The 19274-nt window shown below is 43.7% G+C and overlaps 1 protein-coding gene across 4 annotated transcripts in view; it reads right to left on the reverse strand.

Moving 5' to 3' along the window:
• Nucleotides 1-2926: 2926 nt before the first annotated feature.
• AGTPBP1 (ATP/GTP binding carboxypeptidase 1) overlaps nt 2927-19274 on the reverse strand; it is a 71046-nt gene continuing 54698 nt past the window's right edge. For all 4 annotated transcript variants that reach the window (XM_081930396.1, XM_081930395.1, XM_081930393.1 and 1 more), the window contains 8 exons: nt 18581-18725; nt 17720-17873; nt 12264-12444; nt 10888-11017; nt 8909-9040; nt 7077-7253; nt 5896-6056; nt 2927-3253 (listed from right to left, as the gene is read on the reverse strand). In XM_081930396.1, coding sequence (XP_081786522.1) covers nt 3076-3253; nt 5896-6056; nt 7077-7253; nt 8909-9040; nt 10888-11017; nt 12264-12444; nt 17720-17873; nt 18581-18725 — 1258 coding nt within the window. In that variant the 3' untranslated portion in view covers nt 2927-3075. The remainder of the gene's footprint in view (nt 3254-5895; nt 6057-7076; nt 7254-8908; nt 9041-10887; nt 11018-12263; nt 12445-17719; nt 17874-18580; nt 18726-19274) is intronic.

Genomic DNA, 19274 nt, shown 5'->3' on the forward strand with positions numbered 1-19274 from the left:
TGCCTTTCATCAGCTAAGAGAAGTGTAGTATTTCACATGATACTAACATCTGAAAATTGGCACAAATGGCAACCTTTGCCTGAGAGGTACAATACTTTAAAAGGAAGATTCCAGCATTCATTAAAATGTATTACTGGAAAGATACACAATCTTCTCTCTTAAATTCAGGAAGTCCTGAAAAGTTAATAGGGAAGTACAACCCAAATCTATATGCTTGCACCATTTCAAGCTTGCATCAAAAATCACTTTGTAAAATCAAAATTAGGTTAAAAGGCTTTTAAAAACACAGGGATTTATTCCAGAAGATTCACAGATTGCCTGCAAGATTGTTAAATCCTCATAGATTAAGGAGATGGGGAAAAGAAATGAAGTACTGCTTGTTATGCCAATGTAATTTATAAAACCCCATGTTCACAAGACGTTTGTTAGGACGATGCAAACAGCAAATAGGTACAGAATCAATTAATTCTCATTTATGTTTATGGCAATATATCCCCCCCCCCACCACTTCTGTAAGTCACAAAAGGGATGGATCAAGGTTCTGATCCACAGTTTTACTGAACCACAGAGCAACAGATACTGGTTGAGTGTTAGCTCCTCAAACATCTGTTGAGGAGAAGGGAATCCTGGAGCCTGGTTGCAAGGATGTTACTGCTGCCAGGAGGAGTCATTGCATGCCCCATCCTCCCAGCCAGAAATGTAATATCACCACTAGGAGAGTATTTCTGTATACTTGGGTCCCAGGGAACAGTATTGGCACAGCATCCTGCAATGCTGCAAAGTGCAGCGAAAGTGGCAGGTTGGGCCCTTAATATTTTTTATACCGGTTTGGAACTACAATACTAATTCTTGGTTCTCGATATTTCAGTTCAAAGCATTTCATAAATGTATTCATTTCACCTTACAATGTGAAACACTTCCATGCGGTTTTTAAAAAAAAGATCATTTGACAAACACGCGTGAAAGAATGCTTTGATTATGTTATTTCTTTCCAGAAGTGAAGGACCAGTTACAAAATTAAACCAGTTCCTCTTGACCAACAAGCAGCTGGTTTAATTTGCAAAAAACCAAAACAAAATAAAAATGCAAACCAGCTCCATTTCTAATGTCACCCAAATCAGAGATAGGTGTTTGTGAGGGTAAACAGGTGTGTTTTGTCTAGGAAGATGCAACAGGGAAGTAACACATGGAATTCTGCCCTCTCAGTATTCATGTCTTGGTGCCAATTTTGCATCTGATTTGATCTACAATCTCAAGAAAGTAAGATGCGGGGTAGGGTGGGAGAGAAACAGCAGCTATAATTGGGTATACCCAAGACAAAATGAAAATTTGAGCATCTAGGGCAACCCAAATCGCCTTCTCAATCCAGCCTGCAGGGAATCAGTGTGTTTTTACATGAGTAGAATGTGTCCTTTTATTTAAAATGCATCTCTGGGTTATTTGTGGGGCCTGCCTGGTGTTTTTACATGAGTAGAATGTGTGCTTTTATTTAAAATGCATCTCTGGGTTATTTGTGGGGCATAGGAATTCGTTCATCCCCCCCTCCCCGAAAAAAATATATAGTCCGGCCCCCCACATGGTCTAAGGGACGGTGGACTGGCCCACGGCTGAATGAAAAAGGTTGCTGACCCCTGATCTAGGGCATCTGCATATTTAGGTACCACATTTAAACATTCTCAATTCTCATTTTAATTTTCTCTGAACCACACTGAATTCTAGTGGTACAACAAATATGCATTTGGAAACTCCATTCCAAATGGACACCACAATCCCTCTAGGAGTACACACACCATTTATTTTAGCTATGGGCATGTTAAATGGGGAGCAGGACTAAGGCATGGTATCCAGCAACATTGCCCCATTTGTACAAGGACCTTCTCTTTCACAGCATACCTTTCCCCCCTTCCCCATGTGCCCTCTAAATCTGTTCTGTGGGTTCTTCCAAACCCGCATATTTGGAAGAAGAGAGGAAGTCTTTTCATGAATGGGATGATTTAATTGAATACAATTCAATTATTGGTTATTGGTATCTGTCACTAAATATACATACAATTAAAGTTTATACTTATTAATAAAACAGGTTTTTTCCCAAGTTTCATATTTAGTTCAGGAGGAAGGTTATGAATGCATATATAAAATATATAACTCCTGGAAGGCTTAGTTCTCATAAAAAGCAGGTGAGATGGCAACTGTATGTCTGGACTATACCACTTCAATCTACAAGTGGGGGAGAGGCACACGACAGAAAGCTCCTCCATTAAAAAACACACAACAAATTGCTGCACATAGAATGCTATGCCATGAAGAACAGACTCCTGCCTGTTTTCCATGGTGATTTCCTATGCTCAGTAACTGCTTTTATATGGAGAAGCTTGCAACCATATAAGCTCCTACTTGTTGTATGAAGTGGTATAGTACAGCCATAGATGGATGTGTTTTTACAAAGACTATCAAAGCCTTTGCCTGGCAAAAGGAATTACTGTGCAAAACACAAATATTTTCTGAATTAGATATTCAGATAATAAAATCATGTAATCACATTTTATTTAAGGCTCAAGATATACATCACTCAGTACATCCGTTTTCTTTCTCAGTTAAGTGCAAAACAAACTACTGCAGAGTGAGCCCTGCACTGTGTTAAACACAAACAGCAAAATATGGAGGGGGAATGTCCACACAAACACACACAAAACCAACAAAGCTCTGTTTATGTAAGTTTCAGAAACCAGCTCAGAAGTCAGCATCATAAGGAATAAAGTGTAGCAGCTGCCTTCTGAAACACCAATAACCTCTTACTTAATTTTTTTTGGTAATTATAGGGATGAACACAAATAGCCATGCAACAATATTTAACAGGCAATCAAGTGATAAAGCTCAGTGCTCAGGATAAGAACTAAATTCTTTAAATAAAACAAGTGTCAACTCATTTAAAAGCCAGAGACATTTATTGTTTTTGAACTGGACTGACTGCAGTTAATTTGCTCGAGCAAAATCTCAGGATTAAATACCCCTCCGTGTCCATCTTCCATAATCAATCCAGAGTATTTAATTTCTTCTTTGTGCTCCAAGGATGTCTCAAGGCAAATGCGTCCTTGTAATTTCAGAGTCAGAATGTCCTTCTTCTTGGAGACTGGGTTCATAGTCGCCAGCATTATTGGCCAACTCAACATCTGGCTCATCATTGCTCTCTGCACTATAATCCACTTCTTCAAGAAAGCGAGGTTCATCTTCTTCCAGGACGTACGTAGTGGGGCTGCAGCAAGAACACCAGGAGAGGAGGCTTATCGTCTATTATGCTCAAGTGAAGCAGCTTCCCAGCATAAACATATTTAACGCAATAAAAAAACTAATTAGTTTTTCTAAAATGTGACCAAGAGGCTCTGGATCAATAACATGATAACTATAGCCATTCATTCTATCATTGCGACAACTATATGTCAGGAGTGCTCTGATGGTGTTTCCTGCTTGGCAGGGGGTTGGACTCGATGGCCCTTGTGGTCTCTTCCAACTCTATGATTCTATGATTCTATGATTGCTTAGCTGTCAACTTACAGATTTGAAAATAAGGGATCAGCAGCCAAAATAAGGGATTTTGCTTAGCTTATGAGTTCCATCAGCTCTTCCCCACCCGAGAGGGAGGGAGACTCTCGCCCACGCCGCCCGTGATCCCGGCATGAGGCGGTTGCGGCGCCGCGGTGGCCGCTGAAGCGCCGCCTTTCTGCGTCCCTCCTCATCCCCTCCTCTTCCTCCTCCCTCAGGCCGCCGCTGCCGCCTCCAGCTTCCCCTGGCAGCGCGGTGGAAGCCTCACAGAGAGGGGCTTCCTGCCTCCACCCGTCTCCTCATGACGCACCCGAGGGGGAAAAGGAAGAGACAAGAGACGCGGCAGCTCGTGTGCACACTCTCTCTCGCTCTCTTGAGGTGGAGGACCCCAAGCCGCTGCTTCCCTCCTGAGCCGGGCAAGCATGAAACCCAGGAAATTTAAGGGACATCAATCCGGGACAGCAGCGGGACACGGCGCTGGGATAAAGGAGTTTCCCACCAAATAAGGGACGGTTGACAGCTATGTATCATTAAGTGCCAAATGTTATATAGGAGATGCATTACCATTCTCCCCCAAAATTGGCAGCAGCAGCGTCTTACAAAACCCTTCATCAATAAATATGAATCTTATATTAACAAAACATTCTGAACTCTGAATTTTCAAAACACTCAACACATAGACCCAGAAACATGAAGCCTATGTGGGAAAAGGCCATATGCATTCTCTCTATCCTCTCTGCATGGATCAGCCCTGGTGGCTCCACCTCTGACATTGCGCACTGAAAGGAAGGTCTGAAGGAGGAGTCTTGCATGTTCTCTTGAAGCCTCCTGGGAACAGAGATCTGTGTGATCAGGGCTCCCGACTGCAAGAAGGATCCCAAGCGCATCCAGCTGGAGATGCAAAGAATCCAAGGCTGCAGCCAGCAGTGATGGGAATGTGGGGGCCAGTCATGCTTCCTCACTCCTCCATCAACACATTTTTAGGCAGACACCAGAATAGGGAATTTTTATACACTGGATAACTGTCCCTTTCACAGCATGCCGAACTGTACCAACTAGTTTGTCAGAGCCACAGAACGAAAAAACAAACCAAAAATAGAAAAGTAATTTCTACAGCGACATAACTGAGGCTAGTGTTTATAACAAAAGTTATTCCAAGATTACTGAGATTTCAATGTGTTTTTATTAACATGCAGTCAAGTAAAGAAAAATAAGCAATGGGTATCAATGTGGTCTCCTAAGGAAACAGGTTTTGGAGATTCAATCAGGAGGACATTTTCTACAAGACAAGTTTCTTCACTGAAGCTTTACCCTTCCCATGTGACAGAAGGGTCCCCCCCCCCAAAAAAAAACATTTTTGCAGAGCAAGTCAGGTCAACTTTCATATAAAACCGATTAAAGTGCATCACACAAAGACAACAGAAATGAAAACAGTGCATCACTTCACTGTGACAGCACAGCAAAAAGCTTTAAAGCAATTGAAGTAGGTGAGTGAAACCACAGACAGTGGGAAAAGGGAAGCGTCTTCACATGTCTGAAGACAAAAGAGAAATCTCACCATTTCCCAGGCCATGAGAATCTTTGCCCGCTATCAATTCTAGCAGTGAAATGTGCCACTAGACTCTACCAAAAATCAATCTCAAAACCTATCCAACAAAGATAATTTGAAACTTACCTCTGAAAGGAAGCTGGTCCTTTCATTTTAGGTGTTAAAATGATTAAAGAGCTGAGAAAGCCATAGATAGGTACATACTACAAAATGTCTGTCTGAAATTGTGTTCTTTACAGAGAGATCCTGATCCAGATTCAGCAACCCAGGCTGCGGATGCAGAGTGTTCTTTACATGCACACATAGAAAAATTAGTTTGGACGTGTCTTGGGAGCAATGCTTTTCTTTCTCCATCTATGTTACAGACATTCTGCCCCCCCAAAAAAAATTTGCACTAAAATCTGCCTTCTGCTGTAGTTCTTTCATTTTAAATTCCCCGCCTCCAGCTATTTCATAGGACATCACTGAGAACTGTTGCCTGGCAAGAGAAGACTTGCCTCCATCATGGACTGGATGAGACCCAGCTGCTCCATCCACTATCCCTTGCCTCTCAGATCATCAGTGATGTCTGCAGTATCATAGGCGGAGGCAGTGGGGCAACACCAGGAAGGGCAAGGATGAAAGAAGGAAACGTTAGCTGCATAAACCTGGCACCACAGGGTCACCATGGTATTCCTCTTCCTGTTACCAGATTTGAATGTATTTTTTTCATTGTGAGAATCTCTTGAAAACAACTTCATAAGTGGAATTTAAGTATTCTGAAACAAATAAACATTTAGCACAACAACGTTTTAAGCTCGTACTACCTTGTCACTTTACAATTGGATTCAATCAATTCATTTTCAATGTCAAAGAGCGTAGATGGCAGGTTGTATTCTAGTGGTGATGTCAACCTTTTCAAACGCAATAAACCAGAACAGAACTTGGCTCCCATCTCTTCGAGTTCACGTGTCCCAATTTGTAAGCCCTAATTAGAGAACAACATATTCACCGAGTGGTTAGTTTAATTATGTCTGATGCTATTGCTAAAAATAACTCCTGGCACAGTTTGTCTTACTAAGAGATGCAAGACCAGCTAATTAAAGTATTAAAGCAACAAATGCAAAACCGGATGATCCCCAAAGTTTATATCTTTATAAGATGTGTTTGGAGTCCAGAATACAAGCTATGATAAACATGCCATTCAAAAAGTAGGCTAAACTGGCCACTTTATTTTGAAGGAAAAGCATTTGCGGGACACCATTCTGAACATAAAGGTAAAGGGACACCTGACCATTAGGTCCAGTCATGGCCGACTCTGGGCTTGCAGCGCTCATCTCGCTTTATTGGCCAAGGGAGCCAGCGTACAGCTTCTGGGTCATGTGGCCAGTATGACTAAGCCGCTTCTGGCGAACCAGAGCAGTGCACGGAAACGCCGTTTACCTTCCCTTCCGGAGCGGTACCTATTTATCTACTAGCACTTGGACGTGCTTTCGAACTGCTAGGTTGGCAGGAGCAGGGACCGAGGAACGGGAGCTCACCCCGTTGCGGGGATTTGAACCGCCGACCTTCTGATCGGCAAGTCCTAGGCTCTGTAGTTTAACCTGCAGCGCCACCCACATCCCTTTTATTCTGAACATGCTTCTGGCCTATTATTTGCTTTAAAATCTCCTCTGCTATTAACCCCCAAAGGTATTGCTTACTGCAAAGCACATTCAGGGACAAATTACAGGCATGGTTAGGGGCAGTTTTTGGCAGGAAACCTTTGCAGGGACACAATCCAGATCAGTGGCATGTCCCAGATTGAGACCTGACAGATTTTTCCCTTCCACCTCCCTTTTTAAAGAAAGTGGCCAGGCTGAACCATTTTTTAAAAATGTTTGTTTCCCTTAGATAATACATATTTCAAAGTGTTCCTCTAAAGAGAATCCAGGCAATGCACAAGATTATGTTTTCAGACTCATTAAATATACAGATGCCATTTTTTCAATTCGGTTTTATTTTTTACCTTGTACTTCCCCTGGTCACATCCACATAATGTGCTTTCCATGGTGTAACTCCTCTGAACGCCTATTTCTCTCCAAACGACAACACGTGCTGTAGATTCCTTGGACTTTTCTACCACAAAACTGCAGCTGCTCATGCAGAATGCTGGAGCTGTCTGACTCAGAATCTTTGGAAGGGTCTAGAGGAAGGGAGTATTTAGCAACAGTCTGAAACTGTTAAAAAGTTTAGCAGGTACAAAGTCAAGAAACCACCGAATATTAAAAGGTGCATTACTTGGTCCACTTTCAATATGTGAAAAAGTATATAACCGGAACTGAATTCCTGTGGATTTCAGGCTACATATTATTTAGATGCAAATAAATAAAAAAATTAAGGATAGAAGAAGGATGCATTCCAATAATTTATTTCAACCGATTTATTCCCCCAAAAGCGAGCCCAGGGCAGTTAACAAATATATAATTATAACAACACAAAATACAATAGCAGCAAAAAGCTCCACTTAAAATACCAATACAAAGACAGAAAATGACCGTAATAAAACAGCAGGATGGTTAGCAGAAAAATTATTACACCACGAAGACTTGGCAGAATAAAAAAAGTTATCACCGTGTGCCTAAAAGTAGCCAGAGTCAGGGAAAACTACACAAAAAATGAGAGGAACTTTTGTGATGTAGTGGCCACTCATGAGACTACCACCCAGCTATTGAAAAAAAGCAAAAAAGCAGGGCATTCCCTATTTACACAGTTTCTAAGTCCACTATGTGAGAGGAACAGCAGTATGAGATACAACCCAGCGTGTGGAGGCTGTGATTTTATATCCTACTGCAGTGATACCAGATGTAGAACGGAGGGGAAGGAGCTTCTAGCCTCGTGAGACTTGCCCAAACTGTTGAGAATCTGGCTTGCCAATTCTTCTACAATTGTATTATAAATATACTTCTATTCTTAAGGCGGAAAATATGAAAACAATGAGAAGAGGTAGGAACGAAGATTAATTTAATTTGATTTTAATTAATTTTATAATGAATGTTTTTAGAATGTTGGACTATTTTGATTGTTGTTAGCCGCCCTGAGCCCAGCTTCGGCTGGGGAGGGCGGGATATAAATAAAATTTATTATTATTATTATTATTGGAGATATGCTTCCGAGGTCCAGACTACGGGGAGCCCGGAAAAATTAATATTTACATTTTGGATTACAATTTGGTTGTTTTTTAATTTTAGTTTAGTTTATTATTTTTAATTTGATTATGATTCAGAAATGTTGATTGGCAGTTTTATTGGGAAAGCAATAAAAATTATTTAAAAATAAATAAAATAAATATACTTCTATTATTTATCCTTTATAATTCTGCTGTCATCACAATACAGCATTCTCCTTAGTACAGTAATAATATATTATTGGGGTTTCAGGCTATAGCCGTAGAATGAACAGACAGTGAAAATTAATTAAAATATATTTACATATGATGCATATCAACAATATATAGAACATTTATCTATCTATCCCCAATGTTTTAATAGTTTCTTACATGAAATTTTATTGTTTTTTTAAGGAAGCTGTTTTATGTTCACTTCACCAATTAAAAACCAGATAGTTAAATTTTCCAAAACAGTGGGTTGTATTCATATTAGTCAAAGCTCATTGAGTGGACCCACTGGAATTTGTGGATATGACTAACTTAGGTCTTTCAATTTCAATGGATCTCCTCTGGGCAAAATACTACTGGCATACTACTGGCAGTGTTATCACATGAGGATTAGACAAAATAAATAGAAATAGAAATTATGAATCTGCTGTGGCCTTGTTTGGATTTTTAAAGCAACAACTTACCCTATAGCCAAGGTCTTCAACGACATCACAAGAAGCAGCACTAAGATTAGTGTGCCACATGGTCTCCTTGATGCTGCAGCCATACATAAACACGTTTTTCTTGCGAGAATGACCATGATAATCACAAAAAACCTAGGAGAAATAAAGTTTTCAAAAGTTATAAAAGATGCAACTTTCTTGTATCTGTAGTGGGGCAGAGATATTGTCTTTTTTTGTAATGATATTTTATTAGTTTTCAAATATTCCCCCAATAATAGCCAAATTATAACAATATCAATTAACTGGGGGCAGAGATATTTTCACAAATATTCCAGCTCATCAATTATATACCGTTTGTTCAATTTCTGTGCTGTCTTTTATTACTCTGTAATGAATCCCATTTCTTCAAGGAGTCAAAGGCCAAGTTCTGATGTAATGATCCCAGGCTAATAAACTATGGTTTATTGGCTCAGGAGCTAACTGTATGCTCCTGCCTTCCCTCACATAAGCAGCTACAGTGAATCTATCTGTTTCTTTAACCAGTTTCTTATGATGCTTGAACTGGGAAATCGTTATTAAAATGTTCCCTCCAAATGAGGATATGAAACCAGAATCAGATCCTGCTTTTAATCGGGAACTCTTAGTCACAGATTCCCAGTTTGGTTGTGCAACAGGGAAGGGCTAAGAAGGAGCACACAATATTTCATCAGATCAGGACTGTTACATATGAACAAGGACAAAAGCGTGAAGTTTGGCTTAAAAGAGAGAAGGAAACATAACAAAAAAGAAATGAATGAAATGGAATTAAGTATTTTTAAAAGTCACTTGACATAAAAACGAAATCAAGTAATAAATCCTGAGAAATAGTCTAAAAACTCTTTACATTCTCTCAGATGGTTCAACTATGTAAAAAAGGAAGAACGAAAATTAGGCCCAACTAAATGTAACAGAAGCATTCATGTCTTTCCCTTTTCACCAACATTCTGCCTCCATTCACATACAAACATCCTGGGATCCTGAAGTCTAATTTCCTCTGCCTGCTCTTCAAAGATTTTCTCTAAAGAGAGACCTTTGATCTTAGCATGAAACACCACAGAACTAAGATTTGGAATAAAACCTGCTTGCTTTTTCAGAGGGAAATGCAACATTTCCACATATATCCAATGCTGGAGTAGGGATAAATACTGCTTTTTATGTTGCCTAGAATGACCTATGTTGGGATGCGGGTGGCGCTGTGGTCTAAACCACTGAGCCTAGGGCTTGCCAATCGGAAGGTCAGCAGTTCGAATCCCCGTGACAGGGTGAGCGCCCATTGCTCGGTCCCTGCTCCTGCCCACCTAGCAGTTCGAAAGCACGTCAAAGTGCAAGTAGATAAATAGGTACCACTTCGGCGGGAAGGTAAACGGCGTTTCCATGTGCTGCTCTGGTTTTGCCAGAAGCAGCTTATTCATGCTGGCCACATGACCTGGAAAAACTGTCGGCGGACAAACATTGGCTCCCTCAGCCAGTAAAGCGAGATGAGCGCTACAACCCCAGAGTTGTTCATGACTGGACTTAACTGTCAGCAGTCCCTTACCTTTATGAATGACCTATGCATAGCAAACAGTACTGTGCACCTGCATGTCTACGTATGCGCATGTGTGCATGCACACACATTGGCCGCACACACTACTGACATGAGGCCTGTGGGGGGGGTGGCAAAGCGTCAATATGGCCGTTGGACCAACAAAACAATTAGTCACTCCTGAAAACCACACCTACAGAAAACCACATGAAGAGTCTCATCTGTCTAATACTGACCACATTTAAAAGCAGAGCATGGGATCTGCAGAGATAGAACTGCAGAAGTTTCTGAGGAGAAACATCTGTCAAAAGAGTTCCCTCACAGATTTCATATATTTTGGGAGAGGAAGGGGCATTTTCATGCAATGCCAGAATGACTTCCGATGCTTTTACTTCAGTGGAGTGAACTGGGTGAGCACACGGATACGAACACTTACCAGGGGCAAACGTTTTATGGTAGCCAAATACTGGAGCAGGCCTTTGGCATGATAAATGGTGGGGTGAAGATCTAGGTTGGGGTTTTGCCATTGTCTGTTCAAGTCCTCCCCGCTTAAAGAACAGCGATGACTACAGGAGAAAGACAATCTCAGTAAGTTCTTACTGTCCCAAGCAAACATGTTTCCCCCTCCAAGTAAGTTTGTGAGACAACTTTTGTGGATATTTTGTGCTATTTTATTAAGACAAAAAAGGCGGCTCTTTAAAGTCTTGCTTTAACTGTTTGATTTTTTAAAAACCATTCAGTGAAAATGAATCATGATATTAGAAAGCTAGTGTGCTTGTATCCAGCATTTGTCTAAACTGGTGGGAACTATTACATTTTGTGATAGTAAATTCCACAGTTTAGCTATGTGCTGCATGAAAAAGTGCTTATTTTTGCCTGTCCTAAATCTCCCACCATAAGAGCAAACCCTTAGAGGCCGAGGTGCCTTTCCTCCCCCCAAAGTTTTTTTTTGAGGGCACTGCCCCCCAAGCTGATGGGCATGACCATTCAAATGGTGTTTGTGTGCCACATCATGTGAATAATTATGTGGGGCAGGGCTTACCTTGAGTCCCCCCAATATTTAATTCAAGTGGGCACCCCTTTCACCCACATTTCAGCTTCACTGGAAGACGCCGGGTTCTAGTGTTACGACAGGAAAAAGCCTATACAGTCATACCTCGGGTTAAAGTTGAGCGTTTTTGGGTTGCGCTCCGGGGTGACCCGGAAGTAACGCGTTCCAATAACGCGTTACTTCCAGGTTTCGCCGCTCGCGCATGCACAGACGCTCAAAATGACGTCACACGAATGCGCAGAAGCGGCGCATCATGACCCGCACACATTGTGTTCTCTTCAGGATGTGAACAGGGCTCTGGAACGGATCCCGTTCGCATCCAGAGGTACCACTGTATACTTTTTCCACACCATGGAAAATTTTACACACATCAATCATGTTCTCAGAAATGCAAGTAACCCCAAATGCTGTAATCTTTCCTTATACAGTAAGCCAGTTGTTCCAGCACCTGATAATTTTGGTTGCCCTTTTCTGACTTTTTCTAGCTCTACAATATCCTTTTTGAGGTGGGGCAGCCAGAACTGTGCACTATATTCCAAGTGTGGCCACACCATGGATTTGTATAAAGTTATTCTGATATTCATTTTTATCGCTTTTTACTGATCCCTAACATGGAGTTCACAGCTGCTGCATATTGGGCTGACGTTTTCATTGCGCTGTTCATTGAATATTGAGGCAAAAGGACAAAAGGTCCATGGCCTAAACTTGGTGTGGAAGTGCCTAAGCATTATCTTTGCTGCTGAATACACTTAAAAACTTACTTTCCATTAATGACCCCATCAGGATTAAGCATTGGTACAATTTTAAAAATATAGGATTCTCGTAAACTTTGGGCAGCAGGAGTATTACTCATGAGATATTCCAAAGTTCCCTTCATAACCCAGCTTGCGTTGGTCTCTCCAGGATGAACACGAGCACATAAGAAAATATAAGGGCGGTTTCCTAAAAAAGAACAACACAGCACAAGCATGATACAATCACAAGTCACAGCAGCCTGCTTATTACAAATTGACATGTATGAACTAGAACATGAAATGCATGTAATTAAAGAACTTGAATTCATTAAAGTAGAATATACATATGGCATAAAGTTTTGAACAGGTAGATGTGGCCGCCTGGCATGTTTAATTAGGCCCACAAATTACGCTTTCCAGAACATCTATATGCAATTCACATATCTTTTACAAAGCAGCCTGCATTCAGGAAAACAAATACAGTGGTGCCTCGCAAGACGAAATTAATTCGTTCCGCAAGTCTCTTCGTCTTGCGAGTTTTTCGTCTTGCGATGCACGGTTTTCCATAGGAATGCATTGAAAATCAATTAATGCGTTCCTATGGAAAACGCCTTCCCCCGACCTCTTCTGGCGGGCGGCATTTTAAAATCGCCCGGGACAGCGGAGGACTTCTCCGCTGTCCGGGGCGATTTAAAAGCCCCTGGGAAGGCAGGCAGGGGGGACAAAGGCTTTCTCGCCCGGCCGCCCGGCTTCGGAACATCGTTCCGATGCCGGGCGGCTGGGGGAGGCGTTCCTGCCCCACCGCCCGGCATCGGGACGATGCCCCGAAGCCGGGCGGCTGGGGGAGGCGTTCCTGCCCCACCGCCCGGCATCGGGACGATGCCCCGAAGCCGGGCGGCTGGGGGAGGCGTTCCTGCCCCACCGCCCGGCATCGGGACGATGCCCCGAAGCCGGGCGGCTGGGGGAGGCGTTCCTGCCCCACCGCCCGGCATCGGGACGATGCCCCGAAGCCGGGCGGCTGGGGGAGGCGTTCCTGCCCCACCGCCCGGCATCGGGACGATGCCCCGAAGCCGGGCGGCTGGGGGAGGCGTTCCTGCCCCACCGCCCGGCATCGGGACGATGCCCCGAAGCCGGGCGGCGGGGGGAGGCTTTCCCGCCCGGCCGCCCGGCTTCGGGACATCGTTCCGATGCCGGGCGGCTGGGGGAGGCGTTCCTGCCCCACCGCCCGGCATCGGGACGATGCCCCGAAGCCGGGCGGCTGGGGGAGGCGTTCCTGCCCCACCGCCCGGCATCGGGGCAATGCCCCTAAGCCGGGCGGCGGGGGGAGGCTTTCCCGCCCGGCCGCCCGGCTTCGGGACATCGTTCCGATTCCTGGCGGCTGGGGGAGGCGTTCCTGCCCCACCGCCCGGCATCGGGACGATGCACCGATGCCGGGCGGCGGGGGGAGGCGTTCCTGCCCCGAAGCCGGGCGGCTGGAGGAGGCGTTCCTGCCCCACTTCCCGGCATCGGGACGATGCCCCGAAGCCGGGCGGCGGGGGGAGGCTTTCCCGCCCGGCCGCCCGGCTTCGGGACATCGTTCCGATGCCGGGCGGCTGGGGGAGGCGTTCCTGCCCCACCGCCCGGCATCGGGACGATGCCCCTAAGCCGGGCGGCTGGGGGAGGCATTCCTGCCCCACCGCCCGGCATCGGGACGATGCCCCGAAGCCGGGCGGCGGGGGGAGGCTTCAAAAGCCGTCCGGGGGCTTTTAAATCGCCCCGGACAGTCCCGGGGCGATTTAAAAGCCCCCGGTTAGGCAGGCGGGGGGGCAAAAGTCTTTGCCCCCCCTGCCTGCCTTCAAAAGCCGTCCGGGATAGCGGGAAGCGCTTCCCTGCTATCCCGGACCGCTTTTAAAATGCTGGCGGTGGGGAGCAAAGCCTTTCGCCCCCGCCGGCCTTCCTGGACCTCTTCTGAAGTCCGGAGGGGGGGGGGAAGGCTTTGCTCCCCACCGCCAGCATTTAAAAAAAGGTCCCCGAGATTTCCCTATGGGCTTTCGTCTTGCGATGCAAGCCCATAGGGAAAATCGTCTAGCGAAGCGTCGCAAAAACCGAAAAACCCTTTCGTCTTGCGGGTTTTTCGTCTTGCGAGGCATTCGTCTTGCGGGGCACCACTGTATATATATATATATATATGCAGGTTTTGGTGTCCTCGGGTGTCTTCCCGTGTAAAAGTTGGGGTGTCTAGGCGACGTTTCGACGAGGTCTCACTCGTCATCTTCAGGCTGGTGCTTTCGGCTTCTTGTTACTGGAACAGAGCAGGATCTCAGTGTTTGAGTTCCTATAAATACTGTTGAGGGGGTGTGGTGTATAGCCTCCAATGTTCTGGGCAGAGAGGAAGTTCCCAGGCTAGTGTGCCTTTTCTTCTTTTGTTCCTTAATTACTTGAGGGATATCTTGAGTGATTTCTTGAGTGATATCCTGAGTACCACTTAGGTGGGTCATTAGGTGTGGATTAGTTGCTAAAGTCTTTGTGTCTTGACCTCTTGAACTTTGTGAAGAGTTTTTCTGAGAAGATGGCTGTACTGCACTTAGTTGTGCTCTGGCTTGGCTTCGTGTATAGGGGCGAGCTGTGGTTTTGTGGCCTGTGTCAGCCAGATCTGTGTAGGGATTGCAGGGGGGTGCAGCATCCGGAGGTGCCACCATGGTTTGGCTACTGGATGGTGTCTGTAATTTATCTGTGGAGAGGGTCTGGGTTTGGGTCTGGTGTGGTTGATTGGTGATAGCGTTCTGTGTGCCTCTGGATCTGGTGTCAGTTTTTGTGGGGAGGGCTAATTTCCAGATGTCTGGCAAGCGGGATGTGTCGCTCACCTCTACAAAATCTCGCTAAATTTCTCGCCAAGCAACTTCAGCCCTATGCAGAATCCATCTCTTCACACGTTCCAAACTCCTTCCAGTTCATAGAAACAATAAAGAAGCAAAACCTACATCCTAATGACCTACTTGTGAGCTTCGATGTTGTATCTCTCTTCACACAAGTGCCCATTAATGAAGCCTTGACAGCCATTCAAAACAAATACAATCCCCCCGAATACATCTTGGACCTGACCAACCACTGCCTAACCAACACGTACTTCATCCACAATGGACAAAGATACAAACAGATAGAAGGAGCACCTATGGGATCACCCCTCTCACCTGTCATCGCAAACCTGTACATGGAACACTTTGAAACCAATGCTTTAGACAAGTCAGAACACAAACCCAAACTTTGGCTCAGATATGTTGACGACACCTTTGTAATTTGGCCACACGGGAAGGAAAAACTGGATAGCTTCCTCACACATCTCAACAGCCTACACCCCAAAATACAATTCACTATGGAAATAGAAGCCAACAACCAACTTCCCTTCCTTGACGTCCTAATCTACAAAAAACCTGATGGCTCCCTAGGACACACTATCTACCGGAAAAAAACACACACCAACCGCTACTTACATGCACAATCACACCACCACCCTGCACAAATAAACTCCGTAGCCAAGACTCTCATCTCCAGAACCAAACGCCTGGCTGACAAAGACCACTTGACAACTGAGTTACAGAACCTCTCAAATGTGTTAATTGCCAATGGATACCAGCAAAACAGGGTTACGAAGCTAATCCAAAAAGAAACACCCCCCAAAAACCAAGACACAGAAGAAAACAATGGCATGGCCCTCCTTCCTTATATCAAGGGCACTACAGATAAAATTAGCAAAATCCTCCATAAACACAATATCAAAACAGCCTTTTGCACCAACCAAAAAATAGCCAATATCCTCAGAAACCCCAAGGATAAAATCCAGTTGGAAAACCAAGGGGTCTATGAAATACCCTGCAAAGTCTGCCCAGCCACGTACATTGGACAAACAAACAGACGAATAAATGCACGTATCGCAGAACACAAGAATGCCGTCAAAAAAGAAGAAAAAACTTCCTCTCTTTTCCAACACATGAAAGAAACAGGACACGAAATTAATTTTGCAGATTCCAAATTGCTCTTTAACATGGAACATCACCACAAGAGAATAATCATGGAAGCCATCGAGATAGAGAAACACCCTCACAACATGAACAAGCGTGACGACACATCCCGCTTGCCAGACATCTGGAAATTAGCCCTCCCCACAAAAACTGACACCAGATCCAGAGGCACACAGAACGCTATCACCAATCAACCACACCAGACCCAAACCCAGACCCTCTCCACAGATAAATTACAGACACCATCCAGTAGCCAAACCATGGTGGCACCTCCGGATGCTGCACCCCCCTGCAATCCCTACACAGATCTGGCTGACACAGGCCACAAAACCACAGCTCGCCCCTATACACGAAGCCAAGCCAGAGCACAACTAAGTGCAGTACAGCCATCTTCTCAGAAAAACTCTTCACAAAGTTCAAGAGGTCAAGACACAAAGACTTTAGCAACTAATCCACACCTAATGACCCACCTAAGTGGTACTCAGGATATCACTCAAGAAATCACTCAAGATATCCCTCAAGTAATTAAGGAACAAAAGAAGAAAAGGCACACTAGCCTGGGAACTTCCTCTCTGCCCAGAACATTGGAGGCTATACACCACACCCCCTCAACAGTATTTATAGGAACTCAAACACTGAGATCCTGCTCTGTTCCAGTAACAAGAAGCCGAAAGCACCAGCCTGAAGATGACGAGTGAGACCTCGTCGAAACGTCGCCTAGACACCCCAACTTTTACACGGGAAGACACCCGAGGACACCAAAACCTGCATTCCTGTACCCGTGAAAATCTACGAAAGCAAATATATATATATATATATATATATACACACACACACACACACACACACACACAGAGTATTTTTCGCTCTATAACACGCACCCGACCATAACATAGTTTTTAGAGGAGGAAAACAAGAAAAGAATTATTCTAAACGAAACAGTGGATGTATGATTTTTGTGGTTCATGCTGTGGCCACAAACATGTGATCTGACAGTGAGTTTGGGGTAGCCCAATGCAAAAATCCTGAGGAGCCATGTGGATCCATGCTTTGTAACCACGTTTTTGCACCACTGCGGCCCCAGGCAACAGTGGGTGCGTGGTTTTTTTGCTGCAAGCTATAGCCATGGACATGCTATGTGATCTGATGGTGAATTTGGGGTGACCCAGTGCAAAAATCCTGAGGATCCATGTGGATCCGTTCTTTGTAACCAGGCTCTCTGTCCCTCTCTTCTCCCCACTAAGCAGCTCTTCTCCCGCTTTGCTGTTTCAAAGCGAGCAAAGCGAGCCACGGAGGAGGGAAGGAAGGGGAACCATGGATCCTCTGCTCATGACTGCAGCAGATCCCCCCCGCCATCTGTAGGCATTTGCTCCACAACACGCACAGACATTTCCCCTTACTTTCTAGGAGGAAAAAAGTGAGTGTTATGGAGCAAAAAATACGGTATATAAATTCTCAGTAGAAAGAGAAAAACCTTGTACTTACTGAACTGACAGATATGTTCATAGTAATCTGACTCCGGCATGGCTGTTATAGTTACTATGGGACAGCTGTTTCCAGAGAGAGTCTCACACAAAACGTCTTGTCGAAAATATATCTGCTGAGGATTGTGTGTGGAGTCCAGTTTTTTGAGATGCATCTTCGTGACAAAAATAATTAGACTGTAAGCCTACAGCCAGGGTTTGTTTCATATTTTACCATAACTACAGGTTTAGCTTTTCCTGTGCTTAAAAGACAGCAAACACCACCAGCAGTTCTAGCACTGTTCTCCACCAGTATATTTGTAAAACAATGCAGTTTTATTTCAAAACAGAGTTTTTCTGAAGACCACCCCCCGCCCGACAGAAAACTGCTTCCTTTGTTATCAGAGGCCACCATACATTTTTTTTGGGGGGGGGCCCACTTGACATCTGTAAAGTGTTATATGTATTCCTACATTTATGGACCGTAACCTCTTGCAAACTGAATGCATTAAAGTTTACATCTCTTATTTTTGTACCAACATCATTTTGTCAAACCCAGTCTCTAATCTGCATTGCTATGGCCTACAGCTGAAACAAATCAACTAGAGCCAACGTTGTGCTCTACATCTGCAAAGTCCTGGTTATTCAGAATTAATGCTAAACTTTTTACCGCATTAGTTTACAGGAGCTTTACTAGTAATTTTTTTTTTAACTTTCCTAAACTTTACGTATGAACATTTCAGGTGTTTTCAAACAGAAAGCGCTTTTGCATCTAGCTATTTTTGTGATCACTATCAAACCATGTAGCTAAAATACCTGAAATCGTTAAAGTAAAAATGTGCATAAACAAATTATGCCTCTACCTAAGCTCAACTTAACTCACCATTAAAGCTGAGTAAGTATATGGGTAATGGTAAGCAAAGTAACAAACATCATCCTTATGCTGGAAACTGACAGTGAAGGTAATTGTGTAGTAGGATTTTCCCTTCTGGCCACCGGCTGCAATGGAACTTCTTGAAAAGTGATTCCTAGAAACAACATGTTAGAATTAGCTTAAAGATGCAGTGCATGCTACAATTTATGGTAAATAATCTGCAGAGATGCATCACTCACTCAACTATTACCTTTAGTACAAATTAACAAAGGTTGAAATTTGAATTCTCCTTTTATTAGTTTTTATTTTTAAATTTTTATTGGAATTTCATTTACAACATAACACAAACCCCCACCCCCAATACACAAATCCACCCTCGATAAACGTGAAGCATAAACTGCTTCCTTTATGAATAATTATTAATATTTTTCTAATTATAACTTAAATATCCACAAAGTCTCCTGCAGACATTAATCGAAACAAGTCCAGGTATGTATTTTAGGGCGCTGTTTTGTGAAGTATTCTCTGCATTTTCCCCGTGCTTTTTGAAACTCTTATCTAGTGTGATCTCTAATTGCCTCTGTTAATCTAGCCAGTTCAATATACCCTAACATTATTAGTTTTTAAAACAGTGTTAATTACGAATATATTTAAGTTAGTTTTTCAGCCCATTTAATTCAATCTTTTATTTCCTCCATTTACA

The sequence above is a fragment of the Podarcis melisellensis genome (genome assembly GCF_964234715.1).
Source record: "Podarcis melisellensis genome assembly, chromosome: 11".
In the NCBI taxonomy this organism is placed as follows: Eukaryota; Metazoa; Chordata; class Lepidosauria; order Squamata; family Lacertidae; genus Podarcis; species Podarcis melisellensis.